This window comes from Quercus robur, chromosome 12 (assembly GCF_932294415.1).
Source record: "Quercus robur chromosome 12, dhQueRobu3.1, whole genome shotgun sequence".
Taxonomy (NCBI): domain Eukaryota; kingdom Viridiplantae; phylum Streptophyta; class Magnoliopsida; order Fagales; family Fagaceae; genus Quercus; species Quercus robur.
In genome coordinates, this window is record NC_065545.1 from 21,361,686 (window position 1) to 21,380,642 (window position 18,957).

Below are 18,957 nucleotides of genomic sequence, written 5' to 3' on the forward strand. Positions count from 1 at the left end.
TTTTGTTATTATTATTTTGAGTCTAAAAGGCTAGAATGCCAAGAAAACATATAAAGAAAAAATTATTAGAATAAAAAAAAAACCAAAAAAAGAAGAAGTAAATGTTGATAATAATAAAGAAAATGTCTATCAAAAAATAATTTTACAAGATGCTGAACATGATGATAACATTGACTTAGATGGAGTTCATTAGTCAAGATGACGAAAATATATTATTATTTTGGTTCATATATCATGTATTACTTCTGAGTTTAATCAAATTTGAATGTACATGTTATAAACATAAGTTAATTTGATTTATTTAGTTAGCTTTGTTAAATTTTATTACATAAGTAATGATTAAATTGGTCGTTAGTTAAATATATTTTGAATTTATAATGAATAAATAACTTTTATATATGCATATCAATAATTATTTTATAATTTTATTAGGTATTTATGTATTTTACGATATACGATTCGATATAATACACAATACAAAAAAATCAAAAATTGACTCGCAATACGATTTACGATTTGACAACTATGCACGATCATGACATGTGTTCTTAAAAAAGAACACATGTCATAATCACAATGGTCCAATGTCACAGCACACTCTGGACCTAAGCTGCATACAAACGTTGTAATTTGTGTATGAATAATTGTGTTGGTTCGATGCTGAATTTGACATGACCCATGACATATGGGGTGTGGAAATGTCTTCTACAATTATTTATAGTAATAGATATATTGATTGATTGATTGATTACTATTTTACTGGTGCTAGACTTTGAATGCTGCCTCTATAAATAGGACTTCCTGTCAGAACTACAAAGAAGCAATAGAAGAGAAAATAAGGCCAAGGATTATGGCTTTAAAAGATACAAACAAAACAAGGTAGCTTAGAAAATAGCTCATTTCCTTGTGTTTTAAAAAGGAGGGATCTGTGTTCTCTCAACAAGAGAACAATTTCACAAGAAGGAACAACAAGAACAAATAATAAGAGACCTAAATTACCAGCTGTGTACACCCAAAAATAGTTCCGCGGCACCTTGTCATCGGAGCTGCCTGGCGCCAAGTTGGTCTCTCACTCCCTACCATCAGTACATCAACATCAGACATTGGCTCAATGTCCCAGTTCCACCGGTCAGGGCCAAGAACTCCTCCAATAAAATAAATCTCATCTCCCAGCCCAATCATTGCAAACCCAATTCTCCGACGAAACTCAGATGCTGATACAACCACCTTTTTCCCATCCTGCTTGAAGATTACTCCATGACTCATTAAATAGAACGCACCCTTAACAACTGCCATTGGGCCTTGGAGACCACCAGAATCCTCAACCGTCCATCCAAGCCTTGCATCATCCAAGACTTGGACTGTTGATAACCCCTTGTGTAAGACATGAACTTTGCCTCCAATCACCACCCCTGAACAAGCTGAATTGTGGGTGCGGTGGAGATCAGGTACTGGAATCCATATATCCTTCTCTGGATCATATATTTCTGCTTGAGAAACTGATTTTCTGCAGCTGGTGAAACCACCAGCAACAACAATTTTTCCATCCAAAACACAACATGCAAACATAGAACGAGGTAAAAGCATAGATGCGCGAGGGGACCATTGTCGAGTCACAGGGTCATATGACCATACCTCATTGGTAGCAAAGCTCCCATCTTGGTCACCAGTCAAGGGGTCAACAGCATCACTGCCACCACCAAGCACAAACAACTTTCCAGCAGTGGAAACAGCACCGAAGTGGGCAAGGTGCCTAATTTTGGAGGGGAGAACAGGGAGCGTAATCCAAAGGTCATGGAGAGGGTCATAAAGCTGCCATAAATTTTCAGGCTCAAAAGCACACACGCACAATAGATCCTCTGTTGCTCCAACCTCCTGTCTAGCTTTAAATAGTTCGGAGCTACGGATAGCAGCTCTCCACGAACGAGAAACAAGCTCCAACCTAGGATGGAGGTAGAAGGGAACCCGTGCAAGGCACCTCAGGGCAACAGCGTCAGGAAGTCCTTCAATCAGCTCAGACATAATAATCACTGTTTCATCCTTTTCATATGATTCTTCACTGGTTATTTCTTGATGCACAGGAGCATTGACACATGCAATCTGAAAGATCAAAATATAGAGGGATATGGATATATGAGAACAAAGTCACCACTATTGAATCTCAACATAAATTACAAATCAAGATGCAATTGAAGGTTTAAATGATAATGGAATCACTATGTTTCTCTTTTGAAGCATCTAATTGAAGCCTGCAAGCATCACCACCAACAGTGGTAACATATATTTGTGACTGTACTATCTCAATAGAACCATAAAAGCAACAGTGACAAGGAAGTGGGCTCTTTATAACTCCTTGCAAACAAAAATACAGAATTGTATGATGTATATCCAATTATCCATGAGTAATCCAAAGTGACCTGAACAAATTATCTAAAAGAAGGGGAATTGGTAGGGAAGAGGTCATGCAGCAACGGAAAAGGGAATAGCTGGTAATTTCTGTGTGATTTCTAATTTAGGCATTTATGAGGATTTATCTATGCGGCTGATGTGTGACATCCAATAAAGAAGAGGCTTGTGAGGGTAATTAACCATAGATGGTAATGGCCTCAACGGTTTATCAAGAATTTGTGATCAATTTAAAAAACTGGTCAATTCCATGTGATCTAAGTTAAATAAAAGGGTAACAAACAAGCATGTAGGTAGGGTGATTTGATTTCAACAAAGACAAGAAAAAGAGGGTAGACAATTATTCTGATATAACAGCCATTAGAACCAGTATACAAAGTACTGTAATGGATCATAAAATCTCCAGCAATAAGTATTTTAAGGTACCATGAAAATATTTTAGAGTGGCAATAAGTTACATCAAATGTCAAATGTCAAATGTCCATAAAAAAACTGCAGGTCCTACTGTATATTTTCTAAAAGATAAAAACATTCAGAAGGAAAAGAAGGCTTGACCCTATGAACACCCTATATAACGATCATAGGGCTGAAAGCCTCACACCCCACTATATATATATATATATATATATATTCATTTCAAATATTATAACCCCATGAGTGTTCTGACTTCACATTCATCATTAACCTATTAAACTACAAAAACAGTATCACTCTTCAACAATCTTGTGGTCCCCTATGAAACCAAACAAAAGAGATCTGATCTCACCAATTTTTGGTTCATATCTTTAATCCATTGGGTAATGTTTTGACACATAACTTTCAATTTGAGATCTCAATTTTCCAACAGCCTATGATATATGGATTTTTGAAAAACAGAACTCAGCTGTCAGTTTCAAATCTAAAGTTTTGAGTCACAAAATGCTTTCAAATATGAATTGTTACAAAGCCTTTAGAAACAAGGAATTAAGACATAGGAACTCATAACTGCCCCTTCTAAATCATTGACAATAAATGCTACCACTAAATCTCGCAAAGGATGAGGAATGGAAAGCAAACTTAAAAACTGCTTCAAATAAGAACTTGACTTCTTAATCAATTTGATAGTTTTCCTCAATTTTCCCATATCCAAACAGAGTTTAGACACTTTCCATGTCCCAATTGGCCTTAATTATAGATTAAGCAATGACCAAAGTTGAGCTAGGAAATGAGGATTTGGTTAGAAGAAAATTTAGCCAGCTCACTTAAAAATTTTCAATGCTTATTAGATAGAAAGGAAGAGTGAATTTACTATAAAACATTCATAAGAACTCTCCTTTCCCACGATATGGACATATTCATGTCACAGCTACATGCATACATACATTTAATGAAACAACATTTGTACATATGCATATTTGATGGTTATAACAATGGGGGTGGGGGATTTTGAACCCTGAATGTCTCTGTTGGAAAAACTAGGAAGTGCTAATTGAACTACAAGGCTCTTGGGACCATATGTGCATATGCATAAGCATGCATGCGTACATACATACAATGAAACAACAAACACGGCTCTTGCGACCAAATGAGCAACAGAAAAAATGTTGATGTCACAATGATTTCTAAGTCATAGTAATTTGTTAATTTGTAAAAGTATAATATAGTTAAACAAGAAGGTGACTGGATATCTTTTCTTGTAATTTTCTAAAGAATGCAAAACCAAATCCTTTTGTAGTAAGCCAATGGCATAACAATATGAGTATCCATACATAAATAGCCTATCCATGATTTTTGAATGAGTAATACCCTTTATTTTTGAACCCACAACCTCACTTTTCACTTATTTTTATGGGAGAAGGAAGTGTCATTTGAGCTATAACTCATTGCCAAACTTTGTTGGTTGATCTCTCAAACTAAAACTTTTATGTTGGTTGTCCAGCTGATGTCAATAAATACATTCAAGTATATCCAGATATAAGAAAATTTGGAGTAGCAGATTATGGTATGAACTTATGTGGTATACGTAATGTCAACAAAGAGCATTAGTACCAAATTCTGAAGTAATATAAACAACAGCGTTAGTCCCAAATTTTGAACAAAAAGCAAACTGATTGCAGAAATTCCACATGGTACTTTTTTCAAATGATTTAGATTTGAACCTAAAACTAACACCAGGCCAACACTCAAATTTCCAAAAATAGGAATTCAAAATACGACACATAAATTTGGCTTGAGGGGAACCCAACCATATGACACAACAAAAAAGGCATTGTTTAACATAGATTTAAGAGTATAACTCGCTGAAAACACAAAGGTAAATAGTATGGGATCTATAATAGAGCTTCTCCATCCTTCAGAAACTAAAAGAAACCTCACGAACTAAGAAGATGAACACAAGAATTTGATCAAAGAACACCAACCGTCCCCATTGACACATGATCCATCCATGTCTAAAACACTAACATTATCAACAGAACTCTCAACTCTCAAGTAAAACCCACATGCATTTGTACTTATATTAACACAGAATCAAGGAAACTCACAGGTAATAAAACAACCAAAATTCATTTAACTGCACAGAGTTAATCAAATTCCACAATCACAACCAAGCACCCTTATGCCTAATTCATTGACCAATTCATGTACAAACACAAGAAAATCAAAACCTCAAAGCAACAGAAATAAAAATCAAAATCAAAACCCCCACTTTCAACCCCACCAACAAAACACAAAAAAGAAATATTTTTTAACCAAAAAAACCAATACAAGCACAATCCTTCGGCTTTAAGATAAAACCCATATGGAATTCAACCTCAGAAATAATGGGTATTCAACAGAATTCAAAAATAAACCAAAATTTAAACCGATTTCCCACAAATTATTCTCAAATGAAGAACTAAAAAAAGACTCTGATTTTATCAAATTTGGCTTGCAAAAGAGAGACAGAAAGCCAAGCAGTTATTTACCTCAAAGCCAGAGACCCCTTGAAGAACCAAAGATTGGCACTTTGCTGCTTAGATATTCTACAGAGAGAAAGAGGGTAGCGTAGGATTTAGAAGGCTTTGCCTAAGAGGATGGACTTTCACAGCTTTACAAATAAAAATAAAAACGCAGAGTTTCAAGAGCAAAGGTTTTTATGACAACTTGTGTCCAAGGAAATGTGTACTTTCTTTTCTGTGAGAGCGTTATACCTTATAAGAATATGGTTATTATTAGACCCTTTTATTTTACATATATGAATTCTATTTTCTCATAATTATTATTATTATTAAGTTTCAAATATAAAAACCTTTAAAAAAACAATATTTTTCACAATTTTTACATTTTTTTTTTTTTTTGGATAGACTTGAACAAAAATAGTGTTCTTCTACAAAATACAATCAATGGGTCAGAGTGAAAAAAATGTGTATTCCTAACATTTCAATTCGTATACGGCATATAGCTATAGGGGCATAGCATTGGCGTACTCTACTGAACATAGAATAGGCACTTGGGATATTCTTTTAATTCCTTTGGGTTTTTCTTTGTTTTCCCTCTTGTCACTGCAGAAAATGGCACTTTTGTTATTTTTCCTTCATGAACCATGCTAGGTTTGACACATCTATGGCACGTGGTTGATATGATCAAAATAAAAATAGAAGTAAATTCTGCCGGCTTTTTCATGCTTAGCTTAGCTGGCGTGCGATTGTTGACGTTTCATCACTTGGGTTTTTTTTTTTTTTTTTTTTGGGGGGGGGGGGGGGGGGGGGGTGTGTGGTTTTGAAATTGAATTGATTTTTTCACCAACAAGGGTTGTTAGCTCACAATCTCACATTAATGATGTATAAAGTGACTTTTGGCTTTTCCCTAGAGAATACCATTAAATTAGAAGGTTTAATTGTGATTTAGATCTATATATTCAAGAAATATAGAACGTTTTAAAAAATTAAGAAAAAGAAGTATATTATGAACACCAAGGACCCTTTCTTGATTAGGGTGATTTCTAATTAGACTATTACATTCTTTTTGTTTCATTTACCACGTCAAAAGCTTTAAAGGATCTATTTTTAGTATTAGTGGATTTGTTCTCAAGTTTTTTATTGGGTGACAAAACATTTTACTAGTCAAATTAACTGAAATTTACACACTTTTAACTTACATTGTCGATTAGTTCTAGGCAACATATTTATTATGCATCAATCACAACATATTACATCAATAATTGAAAAAAAAAATTGTGATGTTTCTAAACTTATCAATTTTGAAAATAATATTAATGTCATTCCATTTGACACTAAAATGTTCATCTTTTATTTTAAAATTTTCTGGCCATCTAGTACAGATTTTGTCTCCTTGGAGAGTGGTGTGTAAGATATATGAAGAATTTTAATGAAGAGCCAGTGTGAAAGGCATGAAGATATGTCTAGATGGGGTGCCCAATGCACACAGAAGTCAGAAGTGCTCTCAATTTTCAGCATTTGGCACGAAAATATGGAAATTAGCCAGATTGCTTGACAAATTAGCAGAGCTAAGTGGCATTTTAGTTTACACTATTCCATGTAATCTATATATATATATATTAATAGGGAAAACTGAAAGAAAATCCAGTTAGATTTTAATTAGATTTTCAATTTTGCACCACTTGTCCTACCCAAAACTTAAAAATAAAAATAAAAAAAAAATCTAATTAGATTATAAATTGGAGTCCAATTTATGCCACATGTCTTATCCAAATTTTATAATTTTTGTGCCAAAATAAATGATGCATTAACATTTAACACGGAAGCCATGAAAATCACAATAATAATGCTCATTGGCCTAAGCAAGAACATTCCACCTGCACACTTTTATTGGTGAACTCAGTAGACTCTGGAGCTCTTCTAATACCACTACCAGAACTGAGGAGTCCAACGAGAAAGACTTTAAAAATAAAACCTCATCTCCTTCTCCTAATTCCATATCGTCATCCCATGTCTCCTCCTTCTTCTCTCTCAACCTCTACCAACTAGATCCACACACCACCCTCTCCTCCTCCTTTTGGATTTCTAAGAGCAAGCCCGGGTTCAAACACAATGTTCAATCCCACTCTTCTTTGCTTCACATTCTCATACATTACGCTTCATTGGCGCCTCCAAGAAGATTCCAATCTCAATGATCAGTTCTTTTCGTTAACCAGATGATGTTGCCTTTGTCTTGGACTTCCTGTGCTGCATGAATCGCCAAAAAAAGATAAAATTTTAGATTCAGTTCTCTTAAGAGCTATAACATGCTATGAATGAGACTTTTCAGGTTACACTAAGCGAGCCAAAATGGTTTAAGTTATGTATCGTAGATCCCACTTCTACAAACACACATAGGCACACAAACTAGAGTCTATTAGAAGTAAGATTTTTTTATTTAAAAAAATGTGCACATATCTACGTACGTAACTCTTTAGCTTTTTGGATGGGGATCCAATATGTATTGGGTTGATGCTATGCCATATGTGTATTTTGCAAAAATATGAATTAGATATGGTAATAACATTTGGTTTGAAAATAAAGTAGAAATGTCAGAATCCATGCACAAATTGCGATTCTTTTAAAGACATTTTCTTGCGGCATTGCTGTATTTTGGTGCTTTGAGAATCATTAAAATGTGTCTTAACAAGGGCTATTTTGTATTTATCTGATGTAACCATGATTTTTCATGTGAATATCATTTAAATAGATGAAAAGTTCAAGTGGATAAAACCCTGTGGATTTACTGTAATTATTTCTATCATTATTATTACAGCCACATGAGGTTCATGATGGACAGAGAAAGATAGAACAATTTTTGGCTGTTTACATGAAATTTTGTTGTCAGAGATATTTGATTCATAATGCTTTTTTCTTTTTTCTATTTGTATTTTGGATGTAAATTTTATTCTTTTTGTTAAAAATTTATTTTAAAAATTATCAACATGAAAATAATAATAATAATAATTATCAGACATGTTAAGTTCTAATTTCTGTGGAAGGCACAAATAATTATTAAACACGTTTGGTAGATTAATAAACATTGTACAGCTCCCATACAACACTATAACTTAGATTCTAATAATGAATTTGTTAAAAAAATATTGAAAAATATTTTAGTAATTAATCAAGGTATGACACCGATGAGTTTATTTATTTATTTTTTTTATAGAGTTTCAACCTATAACATCAACTTCTGATGATTGTGCTCAGTATCATCAGACTAAAACACCGATCACTTTTTTGTTTAGGTGAAGAATGAATCCTGGATCTCTTATTCAACCATGACAAATTTTACCAGTTGAGCTAACTGAAACCCACAGCACCGAAGAGTCTTAGGGTTAAAAAGAAATGACTGAATCCATTAGGCCCAGCAATACCCTAAAACAAAAGCTGATAATGCAACCTAATAAGTGGAGATCAATGGTTTTGTATAGAACTTGCTTCCTATTAAATTTTGATGGTATGTAATAATGGAAACTATCTTTTAACTTCCAAATAGTAAAAGTTATGTAGGCAAATTAAAGGCATTAGCTTAGCAAGAGGTTGAACCATGGTATCGAAATCTTGATAGTGTCCCCTATGCCAAGTAAAAGGATGATTGAATGTGCTAGCTTGATGATAACACACACAAGTTTCATTTGAATTTGTTCTTGGCTTCACTATACATTACAGCTCCAATAACCAAGAGCCTGTAACTTGCCATCCCAATAATTGAAATTACGTTTTTAACTATCAAAATTGAAATAACCACAAAAACAATAATCTCATATTTTGATGAAGCATTTTATAAACTGTAGCTTATATTAATATCTTAAATTACAAAAAAAAAAAAAAAAAAAAAAAAAAAAAAAAAAAACCTACAAAATAAGAAATTAAAAATAAACCAAGATCTCTTTGACTTTTTTTTTTTTTTAAATAGTTTTTAGTGTGTTTGGATTAATATTTTGTTAATTTGTTAAAAGTGGACAAAAATATAATCATATATATTATATTAAGTTGAAGTACAATTTTAGAATTCAAATCGAATCAAATTAATTTCTAATTGTAGTTTAATTTTGTGTTATGTGTCCAGTTTGATTTTTAAATGTTGGTGTCAAGTTACCTCCATTCATAATGCTCAATGTGGAAACCGAATCTACCAAGATGAACATCTTATCATCACAATTGTTAATGTTTCCAAGCATAAGCACGGGCTACATGCTAGTTGAGAATAAAAGTTCATGACTTATGAGTAGCTATAGAAAGATTTTGAAACAAATTTGTTAGCCTTTATAATTTACTAGTGTGTAGCCTCGTATATATACATGGGTACTGTGTGCACCAAAGACGGGTTTGCTGGGCCAAACCGCTACTTGGGCTCACAACTTATTTGTATGGTGGGTTTGGGTATCCTACTTTGGGTTGTTCTAGGTTTAGAGACTCAATGAGATCACTTTTCTCTCTTTCTCTACGTTTTCTTCCTCTCAGACCCTCTCTTTCTCTCTCTTTTCTCCTCCCAAAATTGCATCCCCTTTCCATTCATTCGTTTCTCCTATTTATAGCCCATTGTTAATGGGGGGGATCATCATTATCTTTTTAACTAGTGCAAAGAGAGGTCCAATGTTGATAAATTTAAGTGGATGTTTAGGTATGAGTAGCTTTGGAAATGGTTCCCACTGTAGCAAGTGTGTTTGGCAGTGGAGTTTCCTAGGGTTCTGCCGAGCACTCAAATGGCGATATGACCGAGCATGTGTATATCGACCGGGGATGATTTTCCGAGTTGTATGTGAGCGGGGCACCCGCAGTCTGCTTTTCAAGTATTTGGACAACACCCAACTTGGACTCGTAGTTATTGTGGGCTTGGGACGGGATCCTTAGCGGTGCGGAGGTTGGACCCCTGGCCCATATTATTAATCCATGGCCCAAGGCTCAAATGGACTTAGATGTTAGGTGTCGTACAATAGCCCCCCCTTGATTCGTTCATGGCTCCCAGGGACGAATCAAGGAGCCAAAGAGGCAGCAGTTTCCCCGAGAAATCCAACGGGTGCGTTTTGGGCGGTTACAGTGGTCCATTAATGTGTTTCTCAAAAGGCGCATTGCTTCTGACCTTCTAGTTCTGCCGTCATTATTACCTGTCGATTCACAAACCGAGGCGCACGTGTTGGTTGCTCTGGGTATTTCTAAGGCCACTCCTTTTTACTTCATCATTACTAATTAATACCAATTATTGCTTATTAACCAAAGCTCATTTCCCTTGGTTCCTATACATAATTCATCATAATCCATCTTCTCACTTTTCATTCTTTGTTCCTCTAAAATTTCTCTCTGCCGAGCATTCACCTACATACCTGTCCACAAACCCAGAATCCTCCTCTCCCTTATAGCCAAAAGTAAGTCTTCTTCCCCTTTCCTTTGCTTTTATTTCCTTTCCCAGAGTTATTTCTGATTCTTAGGATTCAGGATGGGTTTTGCTTATCTTTTGAATGCCGGAGCGCCCTTAGCCGCTTTTAGGCAAAACTTTAGTGTCCCTAATGATGTGGAGATGGCGTATTTCCATGAAAGCGAGATCGCTCTCCACAAAGGGGAAAACACGGCCTTTTTCCCGTTGATGTCTATTCTAGAGGGCGGGGTTAGGTTTCCTATAGACCCACTTTTACTTAATACCCTTAGATACTATGGATTGAGTCCCGACCAACTCCCCCCCAACTTTTACCGGGTAGTGAGTTGTGTGAGTAGGTTAAACCAAACGTTTGGTTTGCAATTAGACCATCATGACATAAATCACATGTACAGCCTACGTGGAAAGAAGAAATCCAATTACTATTTAAAGACTAGAGACATGAGGGTACGACTAATTTCATGTTTGCCGGACTCTAATAGGAACTTTGCTGAGGAATTCATCCGGGTGTGCGGCAATTGGTTTGCCGGTGGTATCCCTCCCCCCTTATCTCGGTGTGAAGTTGGTTCGTTCTAATCTTTAATTTATTATATCCCTTCCGTTTGTAATTATTTTATTTACCTTAACTCTGACTCACCATCTTTTGTTGCAGACGGTTTGGTGTTTACCCAGGACATCAGAACGGTTCACATTCGGGACCTAAACTTTGTGCTCAGGTCCGAAATTTTTGTGCACCGAGATGGGCAACTCCGTGCATCTCAGCTCATCCTCGGCGTAGATCCGATGTACTCCACTTGGCAACCCTTCAGCCAAGCCCTTATTGTTGACAGTCCTCTCCTCTCCTACATAGACGTTCGGCATACGAACTTTCTTTCTCCCAATTTTACCATAGGCGAAGCCCAAGACCTCGGCCCGCGATACACCTGTTCGGACGAACTCGTGCCTATAAGAGACGAATCAGCCGTAGCAGCCTCTAGATATCTCCGGGAATGTGCTCACAAGGCCGTTCAGCGTGAAGTTGTACCTGCAGAACCCAAGGCTCCTATTCAGGTAGCCGAACAAGTAGCCGCAGAATCCAATGACTCTTCCAGGACGCATTCTATTTCTGAAGACATGGTGACTCGTAAGACTTTGACTGTTAGCCGTTTTATTCCTGGGGCAAGTCAAGCCATTCAACAGCAGCCACCCTAAGGGCGTGTCCCGGCTCCTCCCGATCATCCTCCACCTCCTCCTCCTTCCGGGCGGACTCATAAGAGACAACGGTTTATTGACCTAACCTCCACTAGCCCGGGAGATGCTCAGGTTCAAACTCCCCACCAATCGTCTAGGGGTGTCACTATTCGGGAGCTCCCGGCCCAAGATGGGACAAACGTGGCCTCATCCTCTAGACTGGAGCAATTATGGCAACCCACATTTGAGTTAGATGGCACGCCCCTCCCGGCTAGTGCCAGTGTTCGGGTATGGGAGGAAGGAGAAGGGGGCCGTGTTGCCCAAAGCTTGGTGCACGGTCTCCTTTTACCCGAGGACGTGAGCGCTTTTGCTGATGGGACTGATGAGTCCATGGGGAGAAGACTCCAATGGCACACTGTCGCGGTAACTTCTCTTCCTTTGTACACTTGCTTTTTACACATATTCTTATTATTGCCATATACGTTGCTCCTTTAAGTTACCGTGCGTGAGTAATGTTGTCTCTAATAGGCTGCTTAGCTAGCCCATATCCTAAATGAGAGGGTGAAGGACCTTATTGAGGAGGTTGATCAGGAGAAGGTCGGCAGGGAAGAGGCTGTAAAAATGGCTAAGGAGAAAACGAAAATTGCTGCGGCTGCCAAAAAGAAGGCCACTGCCGCAGAGAAATCCTAGGCGTTGGCGGAGCTGGTGACGTAGCAAAATGAAACGGAAGTGAAGCTGTCCAAAGCAGCAAGTTTAAACGCTACCTTGTCCGAGGAAGTTGCTGATTTACGGGCGGCCTTGGAAGCTTGTGAGAGTAAGTAGTATGATAATGGTTTTGCCGATGCAGAGAAGGGCGTGGAGCCAGTAGTAATGCAAGCTCGACAGCTGTCTTTTCAAGAGGGCTGGATGGCTCCCCTAAAGGCCTTAGAGGTGCCCGAGGACTCCCCTCTTAGGGACCCTGGCCGGATCCCCTTTCCAGACCCTGCCCCAGCCTTACAGAACCTTGCAAGACCAAATGATGAGGAGGAGACAGATAGTTTGAAGGAGCTGGTGGAGCAGATTAACGCTCATGTGGAAATGATCGGGACAAAAGCCACCAGCAACCCCCCTACTAACGGCCCTTCTAGTGAAAATGTTCATCTCCAGCCTTCTGTATCCGGGCACCATTCTACCGAGATGGCCTCTGAGACGCAGCCCGTGGATCTTACTTCCTAATTGCCGAACCTGTTTTACTTTATCTTTTATTTGCTTCTATTTAGTAACTTTTATTTTGAGTTGGCTTGCCCATGTTGCCGGGCTGTGGCGACTAAACAGTTAATTTCTGATTTCTTTACTAAACAGTTACTTAATTTCTGGGTTTAAACTTAATGTCACCAGGTTTTGGTGATGAAGTAATTGATTTTTCATGATTGATTTTGACTAAGGTTTATTTGCCGGCCAGTTACCTTAATCGTTGTTATGACTATGCATCTATATTTTAACCTCTTTGTAAATACTTCAAAGTTTCTGTGCATGCATGTTTCACTAATGAACAGGGCATGTTTCTGTCCTGGAATATAATATTTTCTTTTGTAATACTTCTGTGCTGAGAACATTTTGAATAAGGTTGCCACCTGCTCGGTGATAAGGACCGAACCGAGAAGCAGGCTTTTGTCCTTAGAAATTTTTGAATAAGGTTTCCACCTGCTCGGTGATAGGAACCGAACCGAGAAACAGGCTTCTGTCCTTAGAAATTTTTGAATAAGGTTTCCACCTGCTCGGTGATAGGGATCGAACCGAGAAGTAAACTTCTGTCCTTAGAAATTTTTGAATAAGGTTTCCACCTGCTCGGTGATAGGGATTGAACCGAGAAGTAGGATTCTGTCCTTAGAAATTTACCAACTACTTGAATCTCTTCAGCTTCCTCCGTGTTTATCAACAGGACGTACTAAAAAAAATAGAATTGGTTGGGCCTGCACGAACTAGTTACATCGTTATTATATTAGTTAGTACAAAGTACATTTTTCCGTGCATAGACAATCATTGATAAAACTTCTTAAGATTATAAGCATTCCAAGGCCGGGGCAACGGTATCTCGTTCATGTCTTCCAGATAATACGCCCCTACACCTGCAATGGCTGTAATTCTGTACGGTCCTTCCCAAGTTTGGGCTAGCTTCCCGGCGTTTGTATCTCGCATGCTTCCTACTGCTTTCCTCAGTACCAGGTCTCTGGCATTGAATTCTCTCACCTTTACATCTTGGTTATAATGCCGGGCAACCTTTTGTTGATACTCAGCTAGTCATATAGTCGTTGTGTCCCAGTATTCTTCAAGTAAATCGAGACGCTCCATCAGCTGACAGTTATTCTGGGACGTGTTGAATTCTGAAACTCGTGCGCTACACAAATTGACCTCGGCTGGTATCACGGCCTCTGCCCCGTACGTGAGAGAGAATGGGGTCTCCCCTGTAAACTTCCGAGGAGTTGTCCGGTACGCCCACAAAACATTGGGTAATTCCTCGGCCCAGTTACCCTTTGCACCTTCCAGTCTTCTCTTCAAGCCGTTCACGATTACCTTATTCACAGCCTTAGCCTGGCCATTACCTTGGGGATATGTTAGAGAGGAATATCTGTTCCTGATACCGAGGTTGCTGCAAAATTCGCGGAAAGCTCGGCTGTCGAACTACAGTCCATTATTCGATATAAGGGAGTCCGGAACCCCAAACCTAGTGACTATATTCTTCCATACGAATTTCTTCATATCTTCGTCCCGAATATTAGCCAGAGCCTCCGCCTCCGCCTCCGTCCAGTTGGTGAAGTAATCCACGGCTACCAAAATGAATCTTCGGTTGCCCGTTGCTCGAGGAAATGGTCCGAGTATATCCAGCCCCCATTGTGCGAAGGGCCAAGGACTACTAATCGGGTTCAAATAGTCGGCAGGCTAGTGAATCAGAGGGGCATGCTTCTGACATTGCTCACACTTTCAAACGTATTTTGCGGTGTCCTTCTGCATTTGGGGCCACCAGAATCCCTAAGTCATTGCCCGGTGTGCCAATGATTGTCCTCCTACATGGCTGCCACATACCCCTTCATGTAGCTTGGCCAAGAGTTGGCCTACTTTCTCTAGGTGTAAGCACAAAAGATACGGTCTCCCGAATGACCTGCGATAGAGCTTCCGGTCTTTGGACAACTAATATCGAGTGGCTACCCTGCAGATCTTGTTGGCTTCCTTCTCATCGTCCAGGATTCGATCGTCGGCCAAGAAGTCAATAATGGGATTCATCCAGCTCGGTCCAAGTGCTGTGACTGTTGTGACTTCGACCCTTGCAGCCCCCTCATCTCCCGCCACCTTTATGCTAGGCTCGGGGATAAGTTCCACTTTGATTAGTCGGGGAATCTCCTCGGCAATTGACGATGCCAGTGTGGCGAGGGAGTCGACATGTCTGTTCTGTGCTCGGGCCACTTGGATCACCTTCACTGTACAAAAGTTACTTATGGTTTGCTTTACCAATTCTAAATACGCTTTCATCCGAGGACCACGAGCCTCAAAACTTCCCTGCAACATCCTGGGCTTTTAACCTTACGAATGCCCTCAATCCGGCAAGCAAAACTTTATACTCTGCCTCGTTGTTGGAGGCGTTAAACCCCAATCTGAATGAATGCTCCAAGAGAATACCCTCTGGGGTAATTATGACGATCTCGGCTCCGGCCCCTTTGGCGCTGGAAGCACCGTCCACATGCACCTTCCACGGGCGATGTTCCAACTGACAGACCATTTCCCCCTTAAGAGAGAATTCCGCCACAAAATCAGCTAATACCTGCCCTTTTACTGAACTTCTCGGCTTATACCTTACGTCGAATGCCCTGAGCCATGTCCCCCACTTAGCTATTCGCCCCGTGAAATCTAATCTTTTCAGTAATGACTGTAAGGGGTATTCGGTCAACACATACACGGTATGAGCCTGAAAGTACTAAGGCAACTTCTTGGTGGCATGTACTAGGGCCAACACCAATTTCTTTAAAGGCAAATATTTGGTCTCTGCGTCGACTAGGGTCTTGCTAATATAATACACGGGTTGTTGTACTCCCCGGTCTCTTAAAAGCACGACACTTACAGCATGATCGGATACCGAGAGATACATAAACAACTCCTCTTTGGGCTCTGGTGCAGTCAACATTGGCGCCCACATTAAGTATTCCTTGAGATCCTGGAAAGCCTTTTCACATTCATCATCCCACTGAAATCCCTTCCACTTCTTTAAAATCTGATAAAATGGACGGCAGCGAACTGAGAATTTTGAGATGAACTGATTAAAAGCGGCTAACATCCCAGTCAACAACTGTACTTCTTTCAGATTGCTCGGTGACCTGAGACGCTTCACGGCTTCTATCTAGTCGGGATTAACCTCTATCCCATGGCTAGTGATCAAGTACTCCAAAAATTTGCCAGCCCCCACTCCAAAGGCACATTTTTCCGCATTAAGCGGCAATCTATGTTTTCGCAATACCTCAAACACCCCCTGAATATCCTCTACATGCCGTGCCTCTTGCTTGCTCTTCACCACCATGTCATCAATATACACTTCAACCGAATGCCCAATTTTATCTCGAAACATCCTCGTCATCATCCGTTGGTATGTCGCCCCGGCATTCTTTAGCCCAAAGGGTATCACGGTGTAATGATAATTAGCGTCGGGGGATATGAATGCCGTTTTCTCCTAGTCTTCAGCGGCCAGGGCAATCTGATGGTATCCTTGAAAGGCATCCAAGAAACTCATCCTCGAGTGCCCGTAAGTGGCGTCCACCAATTGATCAATTTTTGGCATGGGAAACGGGTCCTTTGGGCATGCTCGATTCAAGTCCATGAAATCCACACAGACCCTCCATTTGCCGTTCTTCTTTTTGACGACCACGGTATTTGCCAGCCACTCCAGGAAAAAGGTCTCCTTTATTGCTCTGGCTTCCTTTAACTTCTCTACCTCCTGCCTTATCACCTCAACATGGTCTTTGGCTAATCTTCTCGGCTTCTGCTTCTTCGGGGGATACGAAGGGTCTACATTAAGCTTGTGGACAATAGACCCGGGATTAACCCCGGGGACTTCATAGGGGTTCCAAGCGAAGACATTTATGTTTTGAGTCAGAAATAGCAATACTTGGACCCTTTCCTCATTATTCATGCTCGCTCCAACCTGAAAATATTTATTAGTGTCCGGTAATATCTTTACCTTTACTAACTCCTCGGCGCAACCAGCCCCCATTCCTTCTTGGGGCCCCTGTGATTGCTATAAACGGACCTTCCGGGATGCATCTTCCCACTCAACCTGCTCCTGTTCGGACTACCCAGTCCTCTTGTCTCTTACTAGTGGTCCGGTTGTTTCTCCTTGATTGACTTGATTCCCCCACTTCCAATTAACTACGGCAATAAGACACTGTTTGGCCGCTTGCTGGTCTCCTCTTATCACGGTGACACCCTACTCAGTTGGGAACTTGATCTTTACATGTAGGGTAGACGGGACAACCCCTATTGAATGGATCCACGATTTTCCCAAGATGGTTGTATACGGGGAAAATGAACTTACTATTGTAAATGTCACTGCCACCTCCTTCCCTCCCATAATCACGGGAAGTGAAATTTGCCTTTCAGGAATCACTACTTTACCGTCAAACCCAACCAAGGGCTAAGTGTGCTTCATCAGGTCCTCTTTCCTCAGTCCAAGTCTCCTGAACAGATCCGGGTACATTACGTCAACCCCACTTCCTTGGTCTACCATTACCCTTTTTACTAAGAAGCCATTTATCCAGGCCCTTGATCACTAATGCGTCATCATGTGGTTGGATCGTCCCCTCAAAATCGTCATCGTCGAATGAGATTGGTTCCCGTGCAAACTTCATCTTCTTACCTGGCAACTGTAGGTCCAGGTTACCCTCTATTGGTACTACTGTCAACACTCCTTTCTTTCTTCCTGCACTGAGCTTTTCCGGGGCAACATGGATAACTTCAATCACCCCTACAAGGGGTGGGAGAGGGTTTCCCCTTTGTCGAGTATCTTGCCCTGCAATTCTGTCCCTCGAGTCCAGCATGAAATCCTTTAAATGTCCGGCCTTGACTAATTGCCCTAGGTGATCCTTCAACACCCGGTACTGTTTGGTAGTGTGACCTTTGTCCCAGTGATAAGGGCAGTACAGATTCTGATTCCTCCTGAATGGGTCCCCTCTCATCTTATTCAGCCATCGAAAATACGGCTTGTGTTTGATCCGATCAAGAATCCTGTGTACCGGTTCCTTAAACGTCACTTCTCCCATTTGTGTGGTCGGCTCTTGAATCGTCAGACCCCCCTGAGATCTGAACGAAAAACCAGTTTGCCGGGGACGATTCATCATTGGTGCTTTACCTTTGCTCTGCAGCCGGTCATCCTCTAATCGCTTATATTCCTCAATGCGTCTCATAAGCTGCCGCATGCCTTCGGGAGGCTTCTTGGTCAATGACTCTCGTAGCCCGGAATCCTCGGGCAACCCTATCCTAAAAGTGCTTACTGCGACCCTTTCGTTATCCCCACCTATCTCATTGTATAGCTCCCAATACCAGCTGGCGTAACTATGGAGGGTCTCTCCCGCCCTTATTTTCATTGACAGAAGCGCATCTACCGGCTGAGGTACTCAGCTGCAAGTCACAAACCAAACGCCGAACTCCTGAATTAGCTCGGAAAAACTACGTATGGATCCTTTCCGTAACCCATTAAACCACCTCAAAGCAGTTGGTCCCAGACTCGAAGGAAATACCTTGCACATCAGTGCATCGTTATGAGTATGCAAAGACATCATCTGAATATAATGACTGACGTGCTCTACTGGATCAGTTTTCTTGTTGTAGCAATTGAATGGTGGGCGGGTAAACCTGTCTGGCATTTTGGCCCGCTCGATTTCGTCCGAAAACGGGGATCGAGCTACTTTTTGCAAAGCGCGACTCATAGCATCCATGACAGCATTTCGAGGCCGCCTTTCCTCCGGGGAGACTGAGTTCCTAACTTGATTTTCCCGAGAACGTGAGCGGTCTCGGCGTTGCCCC

General features: G+C 40.1%; 2 protein-coding genes across 2 annotated transcripts; both read right to left on the minus strand.

Annotated features, from left to right (window-relative positions):
* Positions 1-766: 766 nt before the first annotated feature.
* On the minus strand, positions 767-5,566 carry LOC126709170 (F-box/kelch-repeat protein SKIP30). The gene is made up of 2 exons (XM_050409283.1): positions 5,352-5,566; positions 767-2,100 (listed from the first exon to the last, which is right to left on the minus strand). The coding sequence occupies exon 2, from the start codon at positions 2,020-2,022 to the stop codon at positions 991-993; it is 1,032 nt and encodes a 343-aa protein (XP_050265240.1). The 5' UTR covers positions 2,023-2,100; positions 5,352-5,566; the 3' UTR covers positions 767-990.
* A 12,070-nt stretch (positions 5,567-17,636) lies between these two features.
* LOC126708289 (uncharacterized) lies at positions 17,637-18,518 on the minus strand. Its single transcript, XM_050408091.1, has one exon. The coding sequence runs from the start codon at positions 18,516-18,518 to the stop codon at positions 17,637-17,639; it is 882 nt and encodes a 293-aa protein (XP_050264048.1).
* Positions 18,519-18,957: the final 439 nt, after the last annotated feature.

Coding starts and splice junctions, on each gene's coding strand:
- LOC126709170 (XM_050409283.1), bottom strand. CDS start 2,022: ATGTCTGAGCTGATTGAAGGACTTCCTGACGCTGTTGCCCTGAGGTGC.
- LOC126708289 (XM_050408091.1), bottom strand. CDS start 18,518: ATGAAAATAAGGGCGGGAGAGACCCTCCATAGTTACGCCAGCTGGTAT.